The following is a 19,676-nucleotide window of genomic DNA, read 5'->3' as shown; positions in this document are numbered from 1 at the left end:
TGGAACACTAATTCATTGTTGGTGGAGCTGCGAGCGCATCCAACCATTCTGGAGAGCAATTTGGAACTATGCCCATAGGGCTACAAAAATGTGCATACCCTTTGACCCAGCAATATTGCTACTAGGACTATATCCCCAAGAGATCATAAAAATGGGAAAGGGTCCCACATGTACAAAAATATTTATAGCAGCACTCTATGTAGTTGCCAAAAACTGGAAGTCAAGGGGATGCCCATCAATTGGGGAATGGCTGAATAAATTATGGTATATGAATGTAATGGATTACTATTGTGCCATAAGAAATGATGAACAAGAAGACTTCAGAGAGGCCTGGAAGGACTTATATGACCTGATGCTGAGTGAAAGGAGCAGAACCAGGAGAACTTTGTGCACAGCAACGACCACAGTGTGCGAGAATTTTTTCTGGTAGACTTGGAATTTTGTAATAACGCAAAAACTTCTTATAAAAAAAAAAATCCCAAAGCTGGTTCTCAAGGCAAAATGCCTTCCACACTCAGAGAAAGAAATATGGAAGTCATTCACAAAATGTAGCAGATCATGTTTGTGTATGTGTATGTGTTTGTGTATCATGTTTTGATTTGTTATATGATTTATTTCATTTATTTTAGTCTGACTACATAGCATGACTATAGTGAAAATATACTCAATAGGAAAGTATATGTAGAACCTATACAGAATTGTATGCAGTCGTGGGGAGAGAGGGGGGTAGTGGGGGTTATGTGTGGAGGGGATAAAATCTCAATTGTATGGCAGTGATTGTTAAACACTAAAAAATAATAATAAAATAAAAAAAAAGAATGCTTCAAAGCCCTCTATTTCATTGAAAGACCATTTTTTCCCCTGAAATACTATACTCAGTTTTGCTGAGTAGTGATTCTTGGTTTTAGTCCTAGTTCCTTTGACTTCTGGGATATCATATTCTTCGCATTTCCATCCCTTAATGTAGAAACTGCTGGATCTTGTGCTATCCTGATTGTATTTCCACAATACTCAGATTGTTTCTTTCTAGTTGCTTGCAATATTTTCTCCTTGACCTGGGAACTCTGGAATTTGGCCACAATGTTCCTAGGTGTTTCTCTTTTTGGATCTCTTTCAGGAGGTGATCAGTGGATTCTTTCAATATTTATTTTGTCTCCTGGTTCTAAAATATCAGGGCAATTTTCCTTGATAATTTCATGAAAAATGATGTCTAGGCTCTTTTATTTGATCATAGCTTTCAGATAGTCCCATAATTTTTAAATTTTGTCTCTTGGATCTATTCTCCAGGTCAGCTGTTTGGTCAATGAGATATTTCACATTATCTTCCATTTTTTCATTGTTTTGGTTTTGTTTTGTGATTTCTTGGTTTCTCATAAAGTCCTTAGCCTCCATCTGTTCCATTCTAATTTTTAAGGAACTATTTTCTTCAGTGAGCTTTTGAACCTCCTTTTCCATTTGGCTAATTCTGCTTTTTAAAGCATTTTTCTCCTCATTGGCTTTTTGGACCTCTTTTGCCAATTGGGTTAGCCTATTTTTAAAGGTATTGTTTTCTTCAACATTTTTTGTGTCTCCTTTAGCAAGATGTTGACCCACTTTTCTTGCATCTCTCTCATTTCTTTTCCCAATTTTTCCTCCACCTCTTTCACTTGATTTTCAAAACCTTTTTGAGCTCTTCCATGGCCTGAGCCCATTGAATATTTATTTTGGATGTTTGGGATAAAAAAGCCTTGACTTTTATGTCTTTCCCTGATGGTAATCATTTTTCTTCCTCATCAGAAAGGATGGGAGAAGATATCTGTTCACCAAGAAAACAACCTTCTATATAGTCTCATTTTTTTTTTCTTTTTTGGGGCATTTTCCCAACCAGTTACTTGACATTTAGGTCCTTTGTCAAGAGTAAGATATACTCTGGGAATCTGTAAGATCTCATTTCTTCCAAGGTGGCACAATCAATCGTGTACACTGGTCTGGGATGAGGCACAGATTTTTGTGCCCAGAATCTTAGCAGTTTCCTTTCTGCAGCCACCTGGCCTCCAGTTCCTCCAATGCAGCACTGGGGACTGAGATTCAGATAACCTGCATGGGCAGGGCTGCCATTCAGGGTGAGATAAAGATCAGCTGCCTCAGGGCCTCTACACAGCTGCTCAGTGCCCCCAGGATTTTTACAATCCAACAATGGATGAGTGCTGCTGTAGAGGCTGCTGTGGGAACTGCTGCAGCCTGCCCGATTTGGCTGCTGCCTAAGGCTGGAGCTATGGGAAGGCCCTTCTCCCTTCTTGGCCAGCTGAAAAAACCCTGTCATTGACCTTTGGTGCCTGTGAGTTGAAGGATCTGTGAACCTCTGTTACTGCCACTGGAGAGATTCCACCCCTGAGGGCTGATCACGAGCTGCACACTGTGTGGCCAAGGCTGGGCTGGGCTCTGCTCCACGTTCAGAGCAACAGACATTTCCCATGGGCCTTTCAGGTCACCCTGGGCTGGAAATCTCCTCCACTCTGTTGTTCTCCACTTCTGCTGCCCCAAAATTTGTTGAGATTCACTCTCTACAGGTATTTTATGGGCTGTGTGGGGAGAGCCAGCATATGTGTGTCTTTCTGCTCCACCATCTTGGTTCTGCCCCTATATATTTTAAAAATTAATATGAGAAGGGGTAGAACATTGCCAGTGTGATATGCCAGATATACCAGAAATGAATCTTCTCATGGGAGATGATATCTGTTCTCAGCCTTGAAGGAAGTCAAGGAAGCTGTAATCGCATCATTTCACTACTCAGAACCTTTAAATGGCATCATATTGCCTATAAGATAGGTTCCATCTCCTTAGTCTGGCATCCAAATCTGTCTACAGCATAATCTTGTCCTAAATCTAAATTCTATTTCTTTTTCAAGGTCATAAATAATGACTATGTTCTTATTTGCAGAACCCCATGTGTTAGGTCCTGGGAAAAGGTACAAAAATGAATCAAACTTCTTTCCTGCACTCCATCTCATTTGAAGGAATAAGACAGAGACTAAATAAGACTAAACAAAACTAAGATAAAAGCTGGGTAGAGATAAGGGCCTTAAGAGAACGTGAAGATGGAGAAGGTGGATCAGATGAAGGAAAAGTTGTGTTCTGTGTTGGATGGATTGCCTTGGGAGAAATCTGAGGCAGGGAGACCAGATAAAAGGTCATTGAAGCAATTCAGGTGAATCTTGGGAACCTAGGTTAAGGTGAAGATTTTGAAAATGGAGAGAATGATGGAATGGAATGCTAAATAATATCCCTTTGTACAAGATCCTCATTGTTTATACTCCATTCCATGCTGTTGCTGAGTCTCTGGTCATCATGAAAGGACAATTTGCAGTCCCAGAATTCCAAGATTACCAAGGTTACCAGAGATAACTCTTCAGAATAAAATAGATACAAGGAAGTAGAATAGAATATAAGGAAGAAGGCATCATTGGAAAGACAATTATGAATCTGGACATAGGAACAGTCAGGGTGGGCTGAAGTGGTCAGTAAAGAGTTGCCAGAGTAAACGAGACTTGAGTTGAGTCCTGAAGATTCAATGGAAGATGGGAAAGAGGGATGTAGCAGTTAGGAGGACATCCAAGGTAGATTAAGAGCTGTGGGAACATCCACAAAATGGTTTTGAAGACAGTGATGTATCCAATTGGACTGGAGCTGAGAGTCTAGAGAGAACTATGAGTAAGAAGGCAAGAGGGAGAAAATCCTATGGAGGACTTTTCAATGATAACATATGGAGCTTAGTCCTTATCCTGTAGGAGCTGCTGCAGATTTGAGAGCAGTGAGTAAAGTGAATAACCTAGGTTTGGTGACCTGTCTCTCTTTTTTTTTTTTTCAATTACTATTTCTTTTATCCCTCATTTATTCCCATTCTTTATCCCTTCCCATCCTTCAAGAGTCAAATGTAAGGTTCCTTCCTTTTCTGTCCTGCTGCTTCAAGAGATTTCTTTGAAATCCTTGGTGCCTAGGTGGTAGGTAGTATAGCAGGGAAGGCAACACAGCTGGACTGTGAGGTCAAAAAATCAGCAGCTGGAACCAATAGCCCTGAAGAGGGCACCAACTTCTCTTCCAAACTGCTGCTCCCTGAAGCTAATAGGAAGGCTAGGAGGAGCAGTTTTTATTGATGCTATTTAATGGTTGGCCCTAATCATATGGCATGTACAGAATGGGACAGTCCTTGGAAGAAGGATAGAAGGTGCACAGAAGAGCCTTGTGGGACCTCAGTGCACTGGAGAAGCACATCTACAGGGGTCAAGTGTCCCTGGGCTTCTTTCCTTGTGCTCCTTCTTGCTATGTGCATGTCCCTTTATCTGAGTCTTACACAGCATGCTGGACTGCAGAGCTGTTCAATGTCTGAAGCACAGAGTCCAAAAGGACTTGATGGTGACAAGATTATTGCAGAAGTTTTAAGAAGTCTGCATCCCTGACAGCATCTTTGGAACCTTTCCCATTTCCATATCCAAATTAGAGATGAAAACTACTTGAAAAGGAGCATTCTTGATCTCTGAGAGGCCAGCAAATGATCAATGCATTGTGTAGAGGTGATCTAAGAGACCCCCAAGAACACTGGAAGGGAAAGGAATCTACTGCAAGCAGGAGGTTCAAGAGCTGACTTGGGCTGCTTAAGCTTGGTAACTCCAGGCAGATCTCTTCCCTCATGTGAACCAGCTTCCTCATCTGTAAAATGGGTGTATACTTTATACTTGTACCTCCTACCTCACAAGAAATAATGTGGGAAAGTCTTCCTTAAGGCAGAAACCAATCAGTTCTTTCTGGGTTCCTCTGAGCTAAGACTTTGAGCTCTCCAGGGGCAGAGATGATTAGTTTTTCTGACTCCCCAGGCTGTGAGGTCCCCCAGAATGGATCCTGGACTTGCTCCAGGAGAACCTGGTTGTCTCCATAGTTGAGCCAATCCCAGGGCCAAATATGTGGCACAGAGAATGTGTTCTCACAGTAGGGCTTCAGCCTGAATTCTACCTACTCCCGGTCACTAATTGTTTTCCCAGGAATCAATACTGGGGTCCTGGCTCCAGAAGATGTGGCTACCTAGCTCAGGTAAGGTCGATGAAGGGGGCCATCAGCTAAGACTGAAGCAATAGCTGGAGTCACAAGAATTTGGAGGAACAGTGGAGAGGGAGAAAAGAAAAGCCCTGTCTCTTTACTACACCCATAAAATCTATTTCTTCCCTTCCACACATGAAAACACACACACACACAGACAACACCATACAAAACAGTAGAAACATCTGGGGCTCTAATCCCAGGTTTGTGTCCAGGCCTCTACTTGGGCTCTAGCATAGTGAGTTTGGCACAGTAGTATTTGCCTGAATCTTCCTTTCGTAGCTGGCGCAAGGTCAGGGAGACAGTTCGGGCCACATTGTTCCTGGAGATGAAAGCCCTATCCTGAATTTTTGGGCTGTACTCTCTTTTACCGCTAGTTCCAGGGCCGATGCTGGCCAAGAGCTCCGTGTTGCTCTCAGTTTGGCTCCAGTGCCAAGACATTGAGTATTCCTTGAAGTTAAATCCAGAGGCCCTGCAGGTCAGGGTAATAGATTGATTTTCTTGTATCATCTTGCCTCCTGATTCCACTATGCGTACCTGGGCCCAGGACCCTACAGAAAACATACCAATGAGATTAAGTTCTACACAAAGCCTCCACAGGAAGAGGAATTTAGGGACCATGGAAGAAGTACTTGGCTACTAATTAGAGATTCCAATCCTAACCCTGGTTGCCAGGGACAGGGTGCCAAGCAACCAGAAGAAAGAGAAGCTAAGTTAATCTACCTCTAGAGAAGATAGAACAAGGAAGAGATAGGGATAAAGGTATCCAGAAGCTAATTAGAGGCTCAGCCCAAACACAGGGTGAGGAAGAGGAGAAAAGCAGTGTGAACACGACATATACCTGGGAGAATGGAGAGGAGTAGCCCTAGGAGGTAGATCCTGGCAAGAGTGATGAGGGTCCTGGCAGACATGCTCCTGAGTCTGGCAGGATTCTCTAGGTAGAATGGTACCAACCACTGTGGTCCAGGGTCAGTAATGTCTGCATAGATATGAGTTCTGCCCAGAGGGAAGTGTTTTTATAAGAAGGCAGCTGAGAGCAATGGAGTCTGCCCATCCCCCACCCTGGTGTGGTTAGGAGTAGGTGGAGCATGAGGTAGACAGATGTAAGTCTGGGCAGGGAGAAGGGAGTTAGCACAGAATAGCTGTGACTACAGGACTCATTTCTAGCCCTACTGGCATTCAAAAAATCACTTTTCCTTTTGATACAGGGTTGCAGCAAGTGTCCTGAAGTATGGGGTTCTCGGGACATAGATCAGCATCTTGAGGTGAACACCATAGCTATATGCCCAACTCAGCAGAGATTAGAAGGTAGGTCTGGCCTTTCTATTCTTAGCTCTCCTTGCTTTACCCCCAGCTCAGTCATCTCTCTTTCTCTCCATCTCAAGACCCTGAGAAAACTGGATTCTTGGGCTCTAGGTCTTTACGAACAGGGGTCCAGGAATAGGCCATTATCACCACAGGCCCATTAGCTATTTTGGATCCTCAGGTACCCATGGATCAGATGACATGCCCGGACTATGTTAGGTATGGAGAGGAAGGAGAGGTCATTGTCCCTTGAGCCAGACGCAATAGAATAAGTGAGCTGAAATGGTTCACAGAATTCTAGACTCAGAAATTTAGAGCAGCCAACTGATACAGTGGATAGGACATTGGACCTGCAGTCAGGGAGCAGGAAGACTTGTATTCAAATTTGACCTCAGGCACTTACTAGCTTTGTGACTCCCAGCAGATTACTTAGCTCTTATCTGCTTCAGTTTTCTCCTCTGTAAAGTGAGAATGATAATAGCACCTATCTTCCAAAAGATTTGACATGAGGATCAAATGAGATAATATTCACAAAGCATTTTGAAATTCTCAAAAAACTATATAAATGTTTGCTATTATTATTATTATTATTATTATTATTATTATTATTTGAATAAAAGGGACCCCAGAGGCCATCTAGTCCAACTCCATTCATTTTACAGGTGAAGAAACTGAGGCACAGTGAAGTTAAATGATGCCCAAAGTAAATAGGTAGGTGACAGATGTGGAATTTCAGTCCAAGATTTGTGACACTAAAATACATAGCCATCCTTTACTTAAATACAATTGACTGGCATATGATGACATCACCTCCATGACATTATAGTCCTTTTCCAGAATGAAGGACAAACAACAACAACAATTTATACTATGCCATTCTGGTTAAGTGGAGTAGACATGTTTGAGAAGAAGAGGTGGTGTGCATGAAGCAGAGTGGACAGGGAAGAATAGAAGAGATTGAGTGGATATGGTAGCACTTCAGGGCTAATACTGGCATGTGATAGAGTAGATAAACTGTAGTGAATGGGATGGAGTAGAAACAATGAAGTGAAATGGCTATGTAGAGAAGGTGTTGTATAGGAGACAGGATGGAGCCCATGAGATGGAATAGTCAAGTTAAATGATTGCAGTAGAATATGAGATGGAGAATCCAGGGTACTGCCAATGCAATGAGGGCATTCTTTAGGTAGAGTGCATGCAGGGTCAACAGGGTGGAGTAAATGAGATAAGGGAGAATGGGTGTTCTAAACATAGGGTAAAGTGTTCATAATAGTAATGGCTAACATTTACGTAGTACTAAGGTTTTTCAAAGCCTTAACACACACATTTTATCTCATTTTGTCCTCATAAAAACCCTGGGAGGTAGATGCTATTATGATCCCCATTTTACAGATGAGGAGACTGATGCAAGAAGAGGTTAAATGACATACTTGTCCAAGGTCACACAGCTAATAAGTGTCTGAGGCTGGATTTGAACTCAGATCTTCCCAATCCCAATCCAACATTCTTTCTACTGTATCACCTCACTACCTCTGACCATAATGGAGTCAATGACATAAGGAATGGAAAATGAAATAGACAAGATCATGTTAATGAGCTGAGCCACTTTTTCTTTCAATAAACATTTATTGTATGCCTACAGCTTTGCAAGGCATTGAGGGCAATACAAGACGTAAATGAAGCATGGAAGCAAATCCTTATGGAATTTACAACCCAAGCCTTCTCAGTTCACTTGGGGAAACTCCCATTGCTCCCAACCTGCTTCTTCTTATCTTTGAGGAACTCTCCTTCCCTGGTTTTTTTTTTTTTCTACTCCATAGTTGATGAATATTATTGGAGAAAGTCACCAAAAATCCAGCTGGTTTCACTGACTCCAAATGTATTGTGCAAAACCTCAGCAGAGACACAGTGTAACAATGGCTAGAAAGGTGGTTATTTTTCAAATCTCTCCTTTGTCTTCTCCTTACTCCCTGTATTTTGCTACATTGATCTGTGATGATATTGTCTCCCCCAGTAGAATATGAGCACTGAGACGGCCAAGATGTTGCTTTTTTGTTTGCCCAGCACAGTCTTGTGCAAGTAGCAGGGACTTGTAATAATTCTTTCCTTAAATTAGACCCAGACAGCAGAGCAAGGATCCACAGGTGGGCATTGCAGAGGGCCAAATTTGAACTCTACTTAAAGAAAAAGGCAATGTTGCCTGATAGTGAATAGCAAGCAGACCTCAGTGTCCTTGTCCTGCCTCGAAAACCTCCTGGCAACATGACTGCCAACAAGTCCCCTGTCAGTGTCTTGGTCAATTCTTTTAATTTTGGCATAGTTGGGGATCTGCATTGGGGGAGGGGTAAGTCTTCACAAGTGTTCCCTACACACCAGGAAATTTTAGGTCTTGATCAAAGAAACTAAAAACAAAACAAAATTCCACACCTTACAGTCTTTAATGCTGTGTGATCATCATTTGATTTCATCCCTCACAACTGTACCATGACTTCATGTCTCCCCATGCCCCAGCTTCAAGTACATACCCTTGACTTAGAGCAAATTATTTAGTTTCCTTCTTTATGAAGATGATTGAGGTCCCTCCCCCAAATAGATTTACTTTGTTTTTATGATATATTTATGCACATGCTGTAAATTCTACTCCCCCTATAGAATTCTAGAGTGCAGGGACAGTTTTATTTTGCTTTTGTCTGCCCAGTGTCTAGCATAATTCCTAGCACACAGTAAGTACTTAATAAAAGGGATTCTTCATTGTTCTGAACAGATTAGCCCCTATTCTGTGGGTACCATTGCAGATACTGATTATGATATAAAAAGCTTCAATTTTTAAATTTTCTGTAAGCTTCACATTGAAGAAGTTACTATTAACTACAGAAATTCTTACTGTTATTTTGGAATAACTAGCTATTTAACAATTCATGGAATGATTGACTGGAATGCTATTAATACTTTTGCTCCTTGACATTTTTCAGAATCATCACCTTCTCTCTGCTCCTTTCTTCTAGTGACAAAGTAATGACTACTTCTCCAGTAAGAGTAATAATCCTTCTATCTGTGCCTTTGTCTCCATTCTTTCCAGTCTCTTCCTGGTTCTTGCTTCAGGAATCCTCCTCTCCCTCTTTTTCATGTATCTTTGGTCTCTTTCTTTCTGTTGGGTCTTTATCATTTGTACATAAATGGCTCATATCACTTTAATCCCCCTAAAATTTTCCCTTGACTCTTCTACACAATTCTGCTATTGCCCTGTCTTTCCGCTTTTCCAAATTTCTTGCAAAAGTTGTTACCCTTGATTATTTCATACCTTTTTTATCAATTCTCTCTCCTTGACTCTAAAATTTGTCCTCTCTGCCCACCACTCTGCTGAAGTCCTGCTCTTTCCAAGGCCACCAAAAATTCCTGATTATCAGATTGAATGACCTTTTGTTCAAGATTCCATCTCTTTAGCCTCTTACTGCTGATCACTTGAGTGCTCCCTTCTTGATATTCTCTCTTGGTTTCATGGATATCACAAGGTTGCCTATTTCCTTCTAGCCACTCTTCCTCCACTTTTGTAGGCTCCTTCCTGACCTTATATGTGGGGTGATGCCAAAGTCTCTATCTTTTGCTGTCTCATTTTCTCCCTTTAAGAATAAGAGTGCCTTGGGGACTTCTGAGAGACAAGCCTACAGAGTAAGGAGTAATTTACTCTCACCCTCCCTTATCGACCTTGAAAAACCCAGAAAATAGCACCCCAACAAAAATAGTGGAGTAGTGGAGCCAACAGAAAGATGGGTACAACAGTTTTTTAGATTGTGAGGCTAGGAAGATTGATGAGAAAGGTCCCTCTTGCTGAGGCTGATGGGGACAGGATGGGAGGCATTTGAGCAAGTCCCACTTCAGCAGACTAGTGGGAGATCATGTGCCCCAGGGTTGTAGAGCAGGCAAGTGCCATCATCAGGATCCCTGCATGCCAGCATGGAGAACTACCACTTGTGCTGCAGACAGGTGGCTGAGTCTACCCATGCTCTAGGGTAAGACAAGACCTATTTCATTCATGGCTTGCCAGAGGATTCTTTTATCCCAGATCATGTCATTTTTACTGCTTGATAGCACAAATCTGCCTGAGCTAAGTTCCTTAGGTTCATGTGCACCAGATCCTAAATCTCCCCAGGGGTGGCCATGAGCAAGAGCCCCCAGAAAGGAGGCCCTAAATCATTTCAAATATGCCAAGGAGGCCACCTGAGGTTATTGGGTTGCTTTCAGAAATTCTTTTGGGAGGTAGCCCACTTCAAGAGGTCAGTCACTGGCCTGGTTTAGATTCCTGGGGAAAGACCCCCTTTGGGAGCCATTGTAACTAGAATGACCTATCTACCCACTGGAGCAGGATGTATTCCCTTGCTGAGGTCCCACTCAGGTAATTAGCTGAACCTATGGTGACATCAGTTGTTTAGTGGTCAGAACTCTTATGTCCTTCATCGCACTGTCAGTAAGGCTAATTTGACAAGCACTATTGTCCAGTGGCCAAAGAAGCCATTTATTTAAGAAGCATCTTCCAAGACCACTGAAAGAATATGGTTTGTAACTGACCCAGTTCCTTGGAAGAATAATCCACTGACTGACTCTCAGACTGATATCTACCCCACTTCATGGACTATATTAGTGATGACAACTAGGTGGGCTTCTTCTCATTCCCTTAAGGAAAAGGAGGTGTGAAAGTTCGGCACCCAAACATAAAATGGAGTACCCGATCCTCCAATCCAGGGTGCTTGTGTGGAGTTTCCATTCACAAAAAGCATTTATTAAGCATTGACCTGGGACTGTGCCAAGCACCAAGAGCACAAGGAAAGGCCAAAATACAGCCTCTGCCCTCAAGGAGTTCACATTCTAATGGAGAAGTTGGCATACAAATAACTTTATACCATGCAAATGTAAAGTAATTTCAGAAAGGATTGTGTTCATCCTTCATTGCTGAAGAAGACCATGCCATCAGAGAAATGATGACATGACTTGCACTTGACTTTGTTTTCAGTGAGGGAGGGCTGTGCAGGTCACCAGCCTCACTTCTCCAGAGCCATCTGAATCCACTGACCTAATGGTCCTCAGGATGACTGGAGATAACACAGGATGTACTGAGAGACCTTGGGCCCTTTAGGCTAAGTACTTTGCAGGTACTCACTTAGGATGAGGCAATGCCCATTCATTGAATAGGCCTGTTTAAGAACTAGCCAGGGCGTGGTCCCTTTAATGAGATCAAGAAAAAGAAAGAATCAGGTTGGGGGTGGGGGAACAGTAACAGTTACTATTGATAATCACTCAAGCTAGGAGGGTCCAGAGGAGCCCTTAGGCAGGGGCCCACTGGAGTTCCAGTTTCAGAGTGCAGTAGGTTTAAGGTTTGGGGACAGGATAGGACAGGATAGGACAGGGGAAAGAGGAGGAGAGGAGAGGAGCTGGAAAATCCCAAGTCAGCTGGGCATCTTTTGGCCATCCAAATTTACCTTCCTTTGGAGAGGAAAAGGAAGGGGAGGGGGAGGTGGACAGGAGAGGAGGAGGTGAGTTACCCAGCTAGCTGCATCTACTCACAGGATTGTGCTCCTTCAGAAAGAAGGCATTTGCTACAGAAGGAAGGTCTAAGGAGGACCAAAAAAGGCCTCTTGCAGCAGCTGGGATTTGAGATGAGTCTTAAAGAAGGCCATGGAAGACAAGAGGTAAAAGCAAGGAAAAAGAGTATTCCAGATATAGGTGACAGCCAGTGAAAGGACATGGAACAGGGAAGTGGGGTGGAGTATGTGAAGACCATTGTCTCTGGATTATAGAATACATTTAGGGGAGTAAAGGTAAAAAGACTGGAAAGACAGGAAGTGATGATATTTTAAAGAACTTTAAATGTCAAAAGGAGCATTTCACAATTGATCCTGGAGGTTATAAGGAGGGTTTATTCAACTGAGAGGTAGAAAGGAGTGCAATTCGTGAAAATCATTTTGGCAGCAGAGGGGATGATGGATTTGAATTTGCAATGGGCCCTGACATTGTCTGACCATCCACCCACCACATACTGTCTGTGAATCTTACCTTCTAAATCTTATAGTTTCCTCAAGTCAACTCTAGAAGACTCAGCTTTAAAAGGGGTTAAGGGGAAGTCTCATTTAGCCTTCAGACAGTCCAGAGCAAGCTTCTGTCACTCTTTCCTCCTTTATATCCTAACAAAGTCAGGCTATTTCCTCTCTTGCTTCGTTATTACAGTAAGGTCAGCCAGGGGACAGTCTCCCTTCCACTGTTTATTCTCTGTAGGTTCCTGTCTTTATGGATTCATCTATCAACGGCCTCAGGCTCAGTGGGGCATTCTTCCCAATCCCAAAATGAGATTTATTTCACAGGTCCCATTGTTCTTGTGTGATACCAGAAGTCATACTGAACCATTTTAGTTTCAGAGGGAGGGGATGGATCAGGTCCTCCTGACTGCTACTCATTCTTGAACCTCTTCCATGGCCACAGCACATGATCCTGCCAACTCTGATAATTGTTTCAAGCAAGGATCTTACCTGGCAGAGCTAAAGCCTTGGAGTCTGTGTATGAAAGCAAGTGGTTCCCGTAATGAGATGCTAAAGATATCATTCTCAAACAGCAATACTAGGATGAAGGATGTGTTGACCCCAGGTAGAAACAGAGAACACAGGGCTTGGGACAACTAGGTGGTGCAGTGGATAGAGTGCAGGGCCTGAAGTCAGGAATTCCTGAGTTCACATCTGCAAACCCTAGGTGTCCCTGGTCAAGTCGCTTGAAATAAGTTTGCCTCACTTTCTTTACCTGTAAAATGGGGATGACAATAGCACCTACCTCCACTGTTGTATTATTTGTAAAGAATTTCTTTTGAGTTCTATTAAGCTGCCTCCTGCCTGCTGTCTAACTACCTTATGACTCCTGAGTTGCCACAAACTTCAGTAATCAGAAGGTTATTTTTTCCCACAATCAGTGTGGACTGCAAAAGCACACAGGAGGAACTGTTATTTTTGGGGGGGATAAAATGTGGGCCTCAGTTTATTTGAGCCAGGAATCTTGAGATAAATCTTTAATGCACTGGCTTAAGAATGAATGACATGGGGAGAGGGATGGAGAGGGTAAGTAGACTCAGAATACAGGGAAGAAGCATGAACAAGGAAGATGCTGCCATGTCCATGTCACCAACATCTAATTCCCCACCTTCATTGTCACTTCCAGCACCTCATGCCCAATAAGGCAGCATGGCACCCTCATTATGACCTCATCATTGTAAATTAATACCCAGACTTAAGTTTTACAGGTTTCACCCTTCATGAGTCTAAGATAATTGATTTATTTGATGGGACCTCAGTGAAGATAGTGTGTCAGTTTTATGACCCAAACTTCTCTTGTATCATCTCACTTAATAAATTTAATCCCTGAAAACACTTCTTTGTTCATATGTGAGTTTTTGTTGTTTTGTTTTCTCACACTTGGGACCAAGGGGACTGTTGTTGGCTTCTAGTCTTCAAAACTATGTCCCAATGTTACTTCATTCTGGAACTTCCTTTAGCACCTGGAACCTCCTCACCCTAGGACATCCCAATGTGCCTGCAGTCTTTCCAACCTGGAATATATCTCTGTGGGGCCCACTCTCTTTTCCCATTGGTGAATTCCTCTTGGAGTCTCCATTTTATGGAGGGAATCAGGCTGGCCTTTATTCTCCCTTTGGCTGTTCCTGGCTTCTGTCCTTCAAAACCATGCCCCTGAGTGTCTTCATTCTTTCCCTTTCCCCCTTTTTAGCTCCTTTTTGCATGTTATCTTCTCCCACTAGAAGGTAAACTCCTTGAAGTAAGGCTCTGCCTTTCTTTTTTGCTTATACTTGTATCTCCAGAGCTTGGTATGGTTCCTGGCACATAGTAATCACTTAATAAATGCTTGTTTCTTTCCTTCTAAGGGACTATCAGCATTTGAGGCTAAGCTTAACTCCAGGACCCTCAAATCATCCCCTTTTTCCTTTCCCCTACAGCCTGAGGGATTGTCCTATTTATTCCCATTCTTAGCCATTTATCCTTGTCTCCCAGAATGGTTTCTCCCTGCCTGGACCCCTTTGGCCTCATGGATTCCTTTTAGAAATGTGTACTCCTGGGCCCTCCTTCCATTTACTCTCTTACCAAGGAAAAAGTAGTTCACACAAGACTAACATTTGATCTTTGAGGGAGCAGAGGACTTTGATTAGACTCAGCTGAATCTCCAGGGAAGTCTAGGCTTTGAATTGTGTCCTAAAGTATCCTGATAACTCTTATCTCAGGAATAGCCTTAGGGAGAGTCATAGGACATAGATAGCATTAGGAGCTCCAGGAGATCTTGCACCAAGAAGTTCCTCCCTCTTCTGCTCACATTCATTCTGATGGAAATTAAAACCACCTCCATCACCTTATTGTAGTAAGAGAAGGTAGGTACTGAAAGATGATGAGACCTATTTTCTCCCCCATGGGTCCCCAACCTTCCCAGCCTGACTTCTGTCACTGTACACAGTCCCTACTGATTCCGAGCAGCCCACATGTCCATGACCATGAACTGGACTTTACAACCAGGTTTTATCCTCAAAATAAAATTCATGTAGGAAAAAGATAGTAGGGGAAACTATTCCTGCTTCCCAAGCTATGGAAACCTGGATAAATTGGGCTATGAATATTTGGTCACCCCACTCCCACTTCCATATCCCAACCTCAAAAGAAAGGAACAACCTATTTTAGAGGACACAGGCCGAGGGTTGACTATTCTGAATCTCAGGGGAGAATGAATTTGACTGGCATCACTGGGATCATTCTAGAGCTCAAATGGTCACAGCAAGGTCCAAATGGTGTCTCCCAGAACTTTATTTCCCAGGCTTCTGGAGAAGCAAAGGTCAGAAGTCAAGAGTCAAAGAGTCAGAGGCAAAACTCATGTGGAGGCAGCTCATTCCCTTCCCTTCGTTCCCCTTTTCCATCCACAGAAAAGACATCATAGGGACAGAAAGAATAGAAGACAAGAGAGGAGACTTAGAAAAAAGAATCTAAGGGATCGGAGGGGATGAAGGCAGAGAGAAGACTCTGAAATGCCTAGGGGAGGAGGCATGAGATTGTAAGGTTAAGGTACGGGAAGATGAAGGGTCAGGGAGGAGACTGAGAAAAAAGAAGCTGAGTATGGGTGGGGGCTGGGAAGGATAGATAGAAGAGAATGTGAAGGAGCAGATAACAGACAAGGATTAATACAATAATTTTATGAGATGGGAGGAACATCAAAAGATCAAAAACATAGTGGTTAACAGGATGTTGATAGCCACAGTCTTCATCAATAGCAGCCTCAAGCCCAGTAGTCCCAGGAGCTCCTAGTTCCCCTGCTATGAGACAAAAAGTTCAGGGTCAGGGGAGAAAGGTGTTTTGGCTTAATTAGGAATCAATTATGGGGCGTTATAGTCTGAGGAAAATAAACCCACATTGTCATTTGCCTCTAGAGAAGGGGATATCACAGACATTGTAGGTATTCACAAACACTTTATCCCAGCATGGCATACCACGGCATGTTTTAAGTGTTGTTTTATTGAATGCACCCTTTATTTTCAACTATCTAACACACTGAACCAAAAGGTATCTCAGAATCTGAGCCCAAGGGAAATCACACCCTAAACAATGGCTTATTCCAGGCGCTGAGCACTAAGATATCACATACTCTGAGCAGGTTAGAATCCAGCCTTTAACATTTGCCAACTGCGTTGCTGTTGTTGAATCATTTCAGTCATGACCAACCCTTGGTGACTCCATCTGGGGTTTTCATGGCAAAGGTACTGGAGTGGTTTGTACTTCCTTCTCCAGTGGAGACATTTTGTCAGGAAATCAGAGGTTAAGTGACTTGCCCAAGATCACAGGACTTAGGAAGTGTCTGAGGCTGGATTTGAACTCAGATCTTCCTGATTCCAGGTCCAATGCTCTATCAATTGAGCCATTGGATGCCTTTCTTACCATCTGTGTAATGATGGGGAAATCACTAAATCTCTCTGAAACTGTTTCTTCATTTATAAGAGAAGAAGAAGGCAATAGCTCTGGTACCTCCCTCACCATGGCACTTATGAGCCTGAAATGAGACAGTGTATGTAAAACAATATATAGTACTGAATATATGTTGGCAAATATTAGTCAGTGGGTGGGAGTAGATGATGAAGCTGGAAAGGCATGAGCAAGAGAGTGAGGAACAAGAGGGAGACCACTCCCATAGGAGGGCCTCAGGCTCCTTAGGAAAATAGAATGCTGAGATGTCTCCTAAACCTGTGGGAGATGTGAGCTGATGAGGGGGTAGAGGAGAAGAGTAAGTTTGGAACTGTTACTATATGGAATAAAGCTAGAGATGGTGTGAGAATTTATTTTATTGGGAGAAGGAAATCCTGGGTGCAACTCCTTCCACCAATTCAGGTTACTACTTTCTCTGCAAATTATCATGTTAGAAAGCAATGTGGAACAATAGTGTGCCCAGGAGCACACAATCAGTGTATATTAGGGGCAGGATTTAAACCCTGGTTTCCTAACTTGAAGGTCCATTCTCTACCCGCTATGATGATGACAAAAGAGTTCAATAAATATAAATTTGAAGTGAGGGCCCAACTGCGATGCTATAGCATAAATCTGTAATGAATGAAATTCTTTCAAGTTAGAGATGTCTTCCACTGAGACTCAGTTTTCCAAAACCAGGAGCAATGAAGGGAGAAGGTGAGGACAACCCAGAGATGAAGAGCAGCTGAGAAGACCACAGAGAATAGAAATGAGCTACACCCCACCCTGAGCCCTGGACTGGCATGTTCCCTGAATTTTGGATCTTCACACAATCTGAAGCTCTAGGTCATCACTCCCTCCAATCCCTGAGCCATTCCTCACACTGAGCCCTTCTGCATATGTTCTGAGGCCTGAACTATCACATACCTAAGCTGTTTGTGTCATTTTCTGTGTTGGTCATGGCCATGATCAGCACTGGGGTATCACATTATCAGAGTAGGAGACATGGAGACTATCACATGGGTAGATTTGTCTCCCTTCTGATCATGTTACTTAAGCTCAATCTCATTATCTCTGCCCTTTCCCCTTTAACTCACCTGTGAGTTCTTGGTCATTGCAGAATGTTTCCAGCTGAGGGGTGATCTCAGTGTCTGAAGGCAAAGAGATACAATCAGTCACAGCCTTGGTATTCAGTGTGCCCAGGCCTCTTCTCCTCAACCCAGGACTTCCCTCAATAGGTCAGAACATCCTTCATCAGTCAGACTATCCATTGATCTACCCCAGGAATATCATCCCTATTTATGGATTCCTCCTTCCACTCCCTGTCAGGAAACACTGGTCTGGAATAGTCCTTTCTACCCAAGGACCTCTAGCCCTAGTCCAGGCCTTTGTTCTCCAACCAGAGACCTCCTCTTCAGTTTACTGCATTTCCCCACAATTCCTGTTCCTGCCACTGTTTCTGTGATCTGGAAAACACTTCCAAACCACAAGATGCCCCTTCTTGGTACCTCCCCTGAACTCCTAGGCAGGAGGCACTCATATCTGGCTGGTAGGACACAATGGTCTCTTTCCCAAGTTGCTGCACTAAGTGACTAACTGAATCATTCTCACCAACCATGCCAATCTGGATGGCACTGTGGAGACCGTGGACTGTGGGAGCCACAGTGAAGGCCTGGGCTGAGACTAACGGTCCAGGGGAGACCAGGGACACCTTGAATGGCTTGAGGTAAAAGTCATTGACCAGGCAGGGCACAGCTTCCTGATTCCTCACCACTCTGGGTGACAGGGGTATCAAGATCCTGCAATTAAACCATGATTTTCTGTTACTCAGCTGGCCCCTGCAGAGCACCCTGCTAGCCTGCAACACAGATCCAAGTGTGGGAAGGCACGTATGTGAGCAAATAACAGGAAAAAGCAGACCTCACCCACTTCCTGGACCCTTTTAAGCTCTGGCCTGGCCCGTTGTGTAGGAAGGAAACACATGAAACCAAGTAGCTGTGAAAAACAAACTTCAATTGTTTCCCATCCCTCTCATCTGAACTCCAAGTATGAGTGAGTTCATGAGACCAAATAACTGTGAAAACCAAAGCTCAGCCACAGCTCCCTGGCCCCAGCCCAAGGGTGACTCTCACATCTCCAGCTCACATGCCTGTGCTTTCCCCAGACCACAGCCCCTTTTTTCCCTCACAACTTCCCCCCACTTCTGGCTCCAACTGGGGCTGACAGGTCTCTGGGCTTCACATCTGGGTGTCCCAACTCTATTAACCTTATTATGGAGGGAACTCAAAGTCTCCAATCACCTACCAGAGTCCATCCCCAGGGATTACTGCCCAGACTGGGTGCGCTAGCTGTGCATGTACATACAGCACTGTGATAGAGAGAAGGGTCTGAGAAATGAAAGATGTTGGTTCTAGTCTGGGCACCAGCAACTATGTGAGTTAGGACCATATCTAATCTCACAAGGTCTATTTGCCTAAAACAGAGACAGAGGAGATACTTACCAAGCTGCCACATTTGTCCCAGAACCAAAGACCATCCTGTCTGTGTCACCTCCATCACCCACCCTTCTTATGCAATGATAGTACCTAGAGTCTCCAAGGCTAAGGTCCTTAATCTGGAGAAAAATCTGGCTGCTGGTGTCCTCCATGCTAGAGGTGATACGGTCCTCTCTGGCTTCTGAAAATGTGCTGTCAAGGCTGGTCAGCCACAGTGGGGCACGTCCAGGGGCCCACAGGTACCAATCTAATCTCCTGGTATTAAGTTGAAAGCCAGATGCTTGGCAGTTGAGGCTCAGGGTCTTTCCAGTCAGGTGTGGGCCTCCCCCTGACTTTTTCAGCAATGTCTTATCTCACACAGGAAAAGGGTGATGGGGGCAGAGTAAGTAGGGGCAAGTTATCCATCCCTCCTCCCAGGAGTTAAGGTCGTAAGTCCTTAAGTCCCCTAAATGCCATTCTGCCCTAGACCCTTGTCTCCCCTTACCCCCAGGATTTTAGATACCAAAATCAGGGCCATTTTTTCAGATGCATCATAGGGAAAGAAATGGATGACAAATCTCATACTACAGGAAAGGACAAGCATGTTTACTGAAAAAGTTCAAGGGGTCCCAGTGATTAGGGCTATTCTTGGGGGGAGGTGGAGCAACCTATGTCTAACAGTTTCTCAGGTTTGAGGAATTTTTTTGGGATTCAAGGGTGAAGTTCCTATGATCAGAAAAGGGAAAAACAATACCTTTGTGTTCTTAGGTTAGAGATTCTAAGTTTTGGGGAGTGGCTAGGGTTGGGAGTACCTGGATTGATGAGTTTGGGATATCCTAGCATT

At 43.5% G+C, this 19,676-nt stretch overlaps 1 long non-coding RNA gene and 1 gene segment (V, D, J or C); one reads left to right on the top strand and one right to left on the bottom strand.

Moving 5' to 3' along the window:
- The first annotated feature begins 3,708 nt into the window (after nt 1–3,708).
- On the top strand, nt 3,709–17,976 carry LOC140500225 (uncharacterized). Its single transcript, XR_011965649.1, has 3 exons — nt 3,709–3,790; nt 6,279–6,378; nt 17,058–17,976. It is a non-coding gene; the product is annotated as an uncharacterized lncRNA (long non-coding RNA).
- On the bottom strand, nt 3,784–18,060 carry LOC140500224 (Ig heavy chain V region 914-like). The segment is given in 3 exon segments: nt 3,784–5,621; nt 17,456–17,509; nt 17,970–18,060. Coding segments are annotated over 3 exon segments (393 nt in total).
- Nucleotides 18,061–19,676: the final 1,616 nt, after the last annotated feature.

Source organism: Notamacropus eugenii, chromosome 4 (genome assembly GCF_028372415.1).
Source record: "Notamacropus eugenii isolate mMacEug1 chromosome 4, mMacEug1.pri_v2, whole genome shotgun sequence".
Classification (NCBI taxonomy): domain Eukaryota; kingdom Metazoa; phylum Chordata; class Mammalia; order Diprotodontia; family Macropodidae; genus Notamacropus; species Notamacropus eugenii.
Note: the sequence above shows the minus strand (reverse complement) of the source record. Positions and strands in the feature narration are given on the sequence as shown.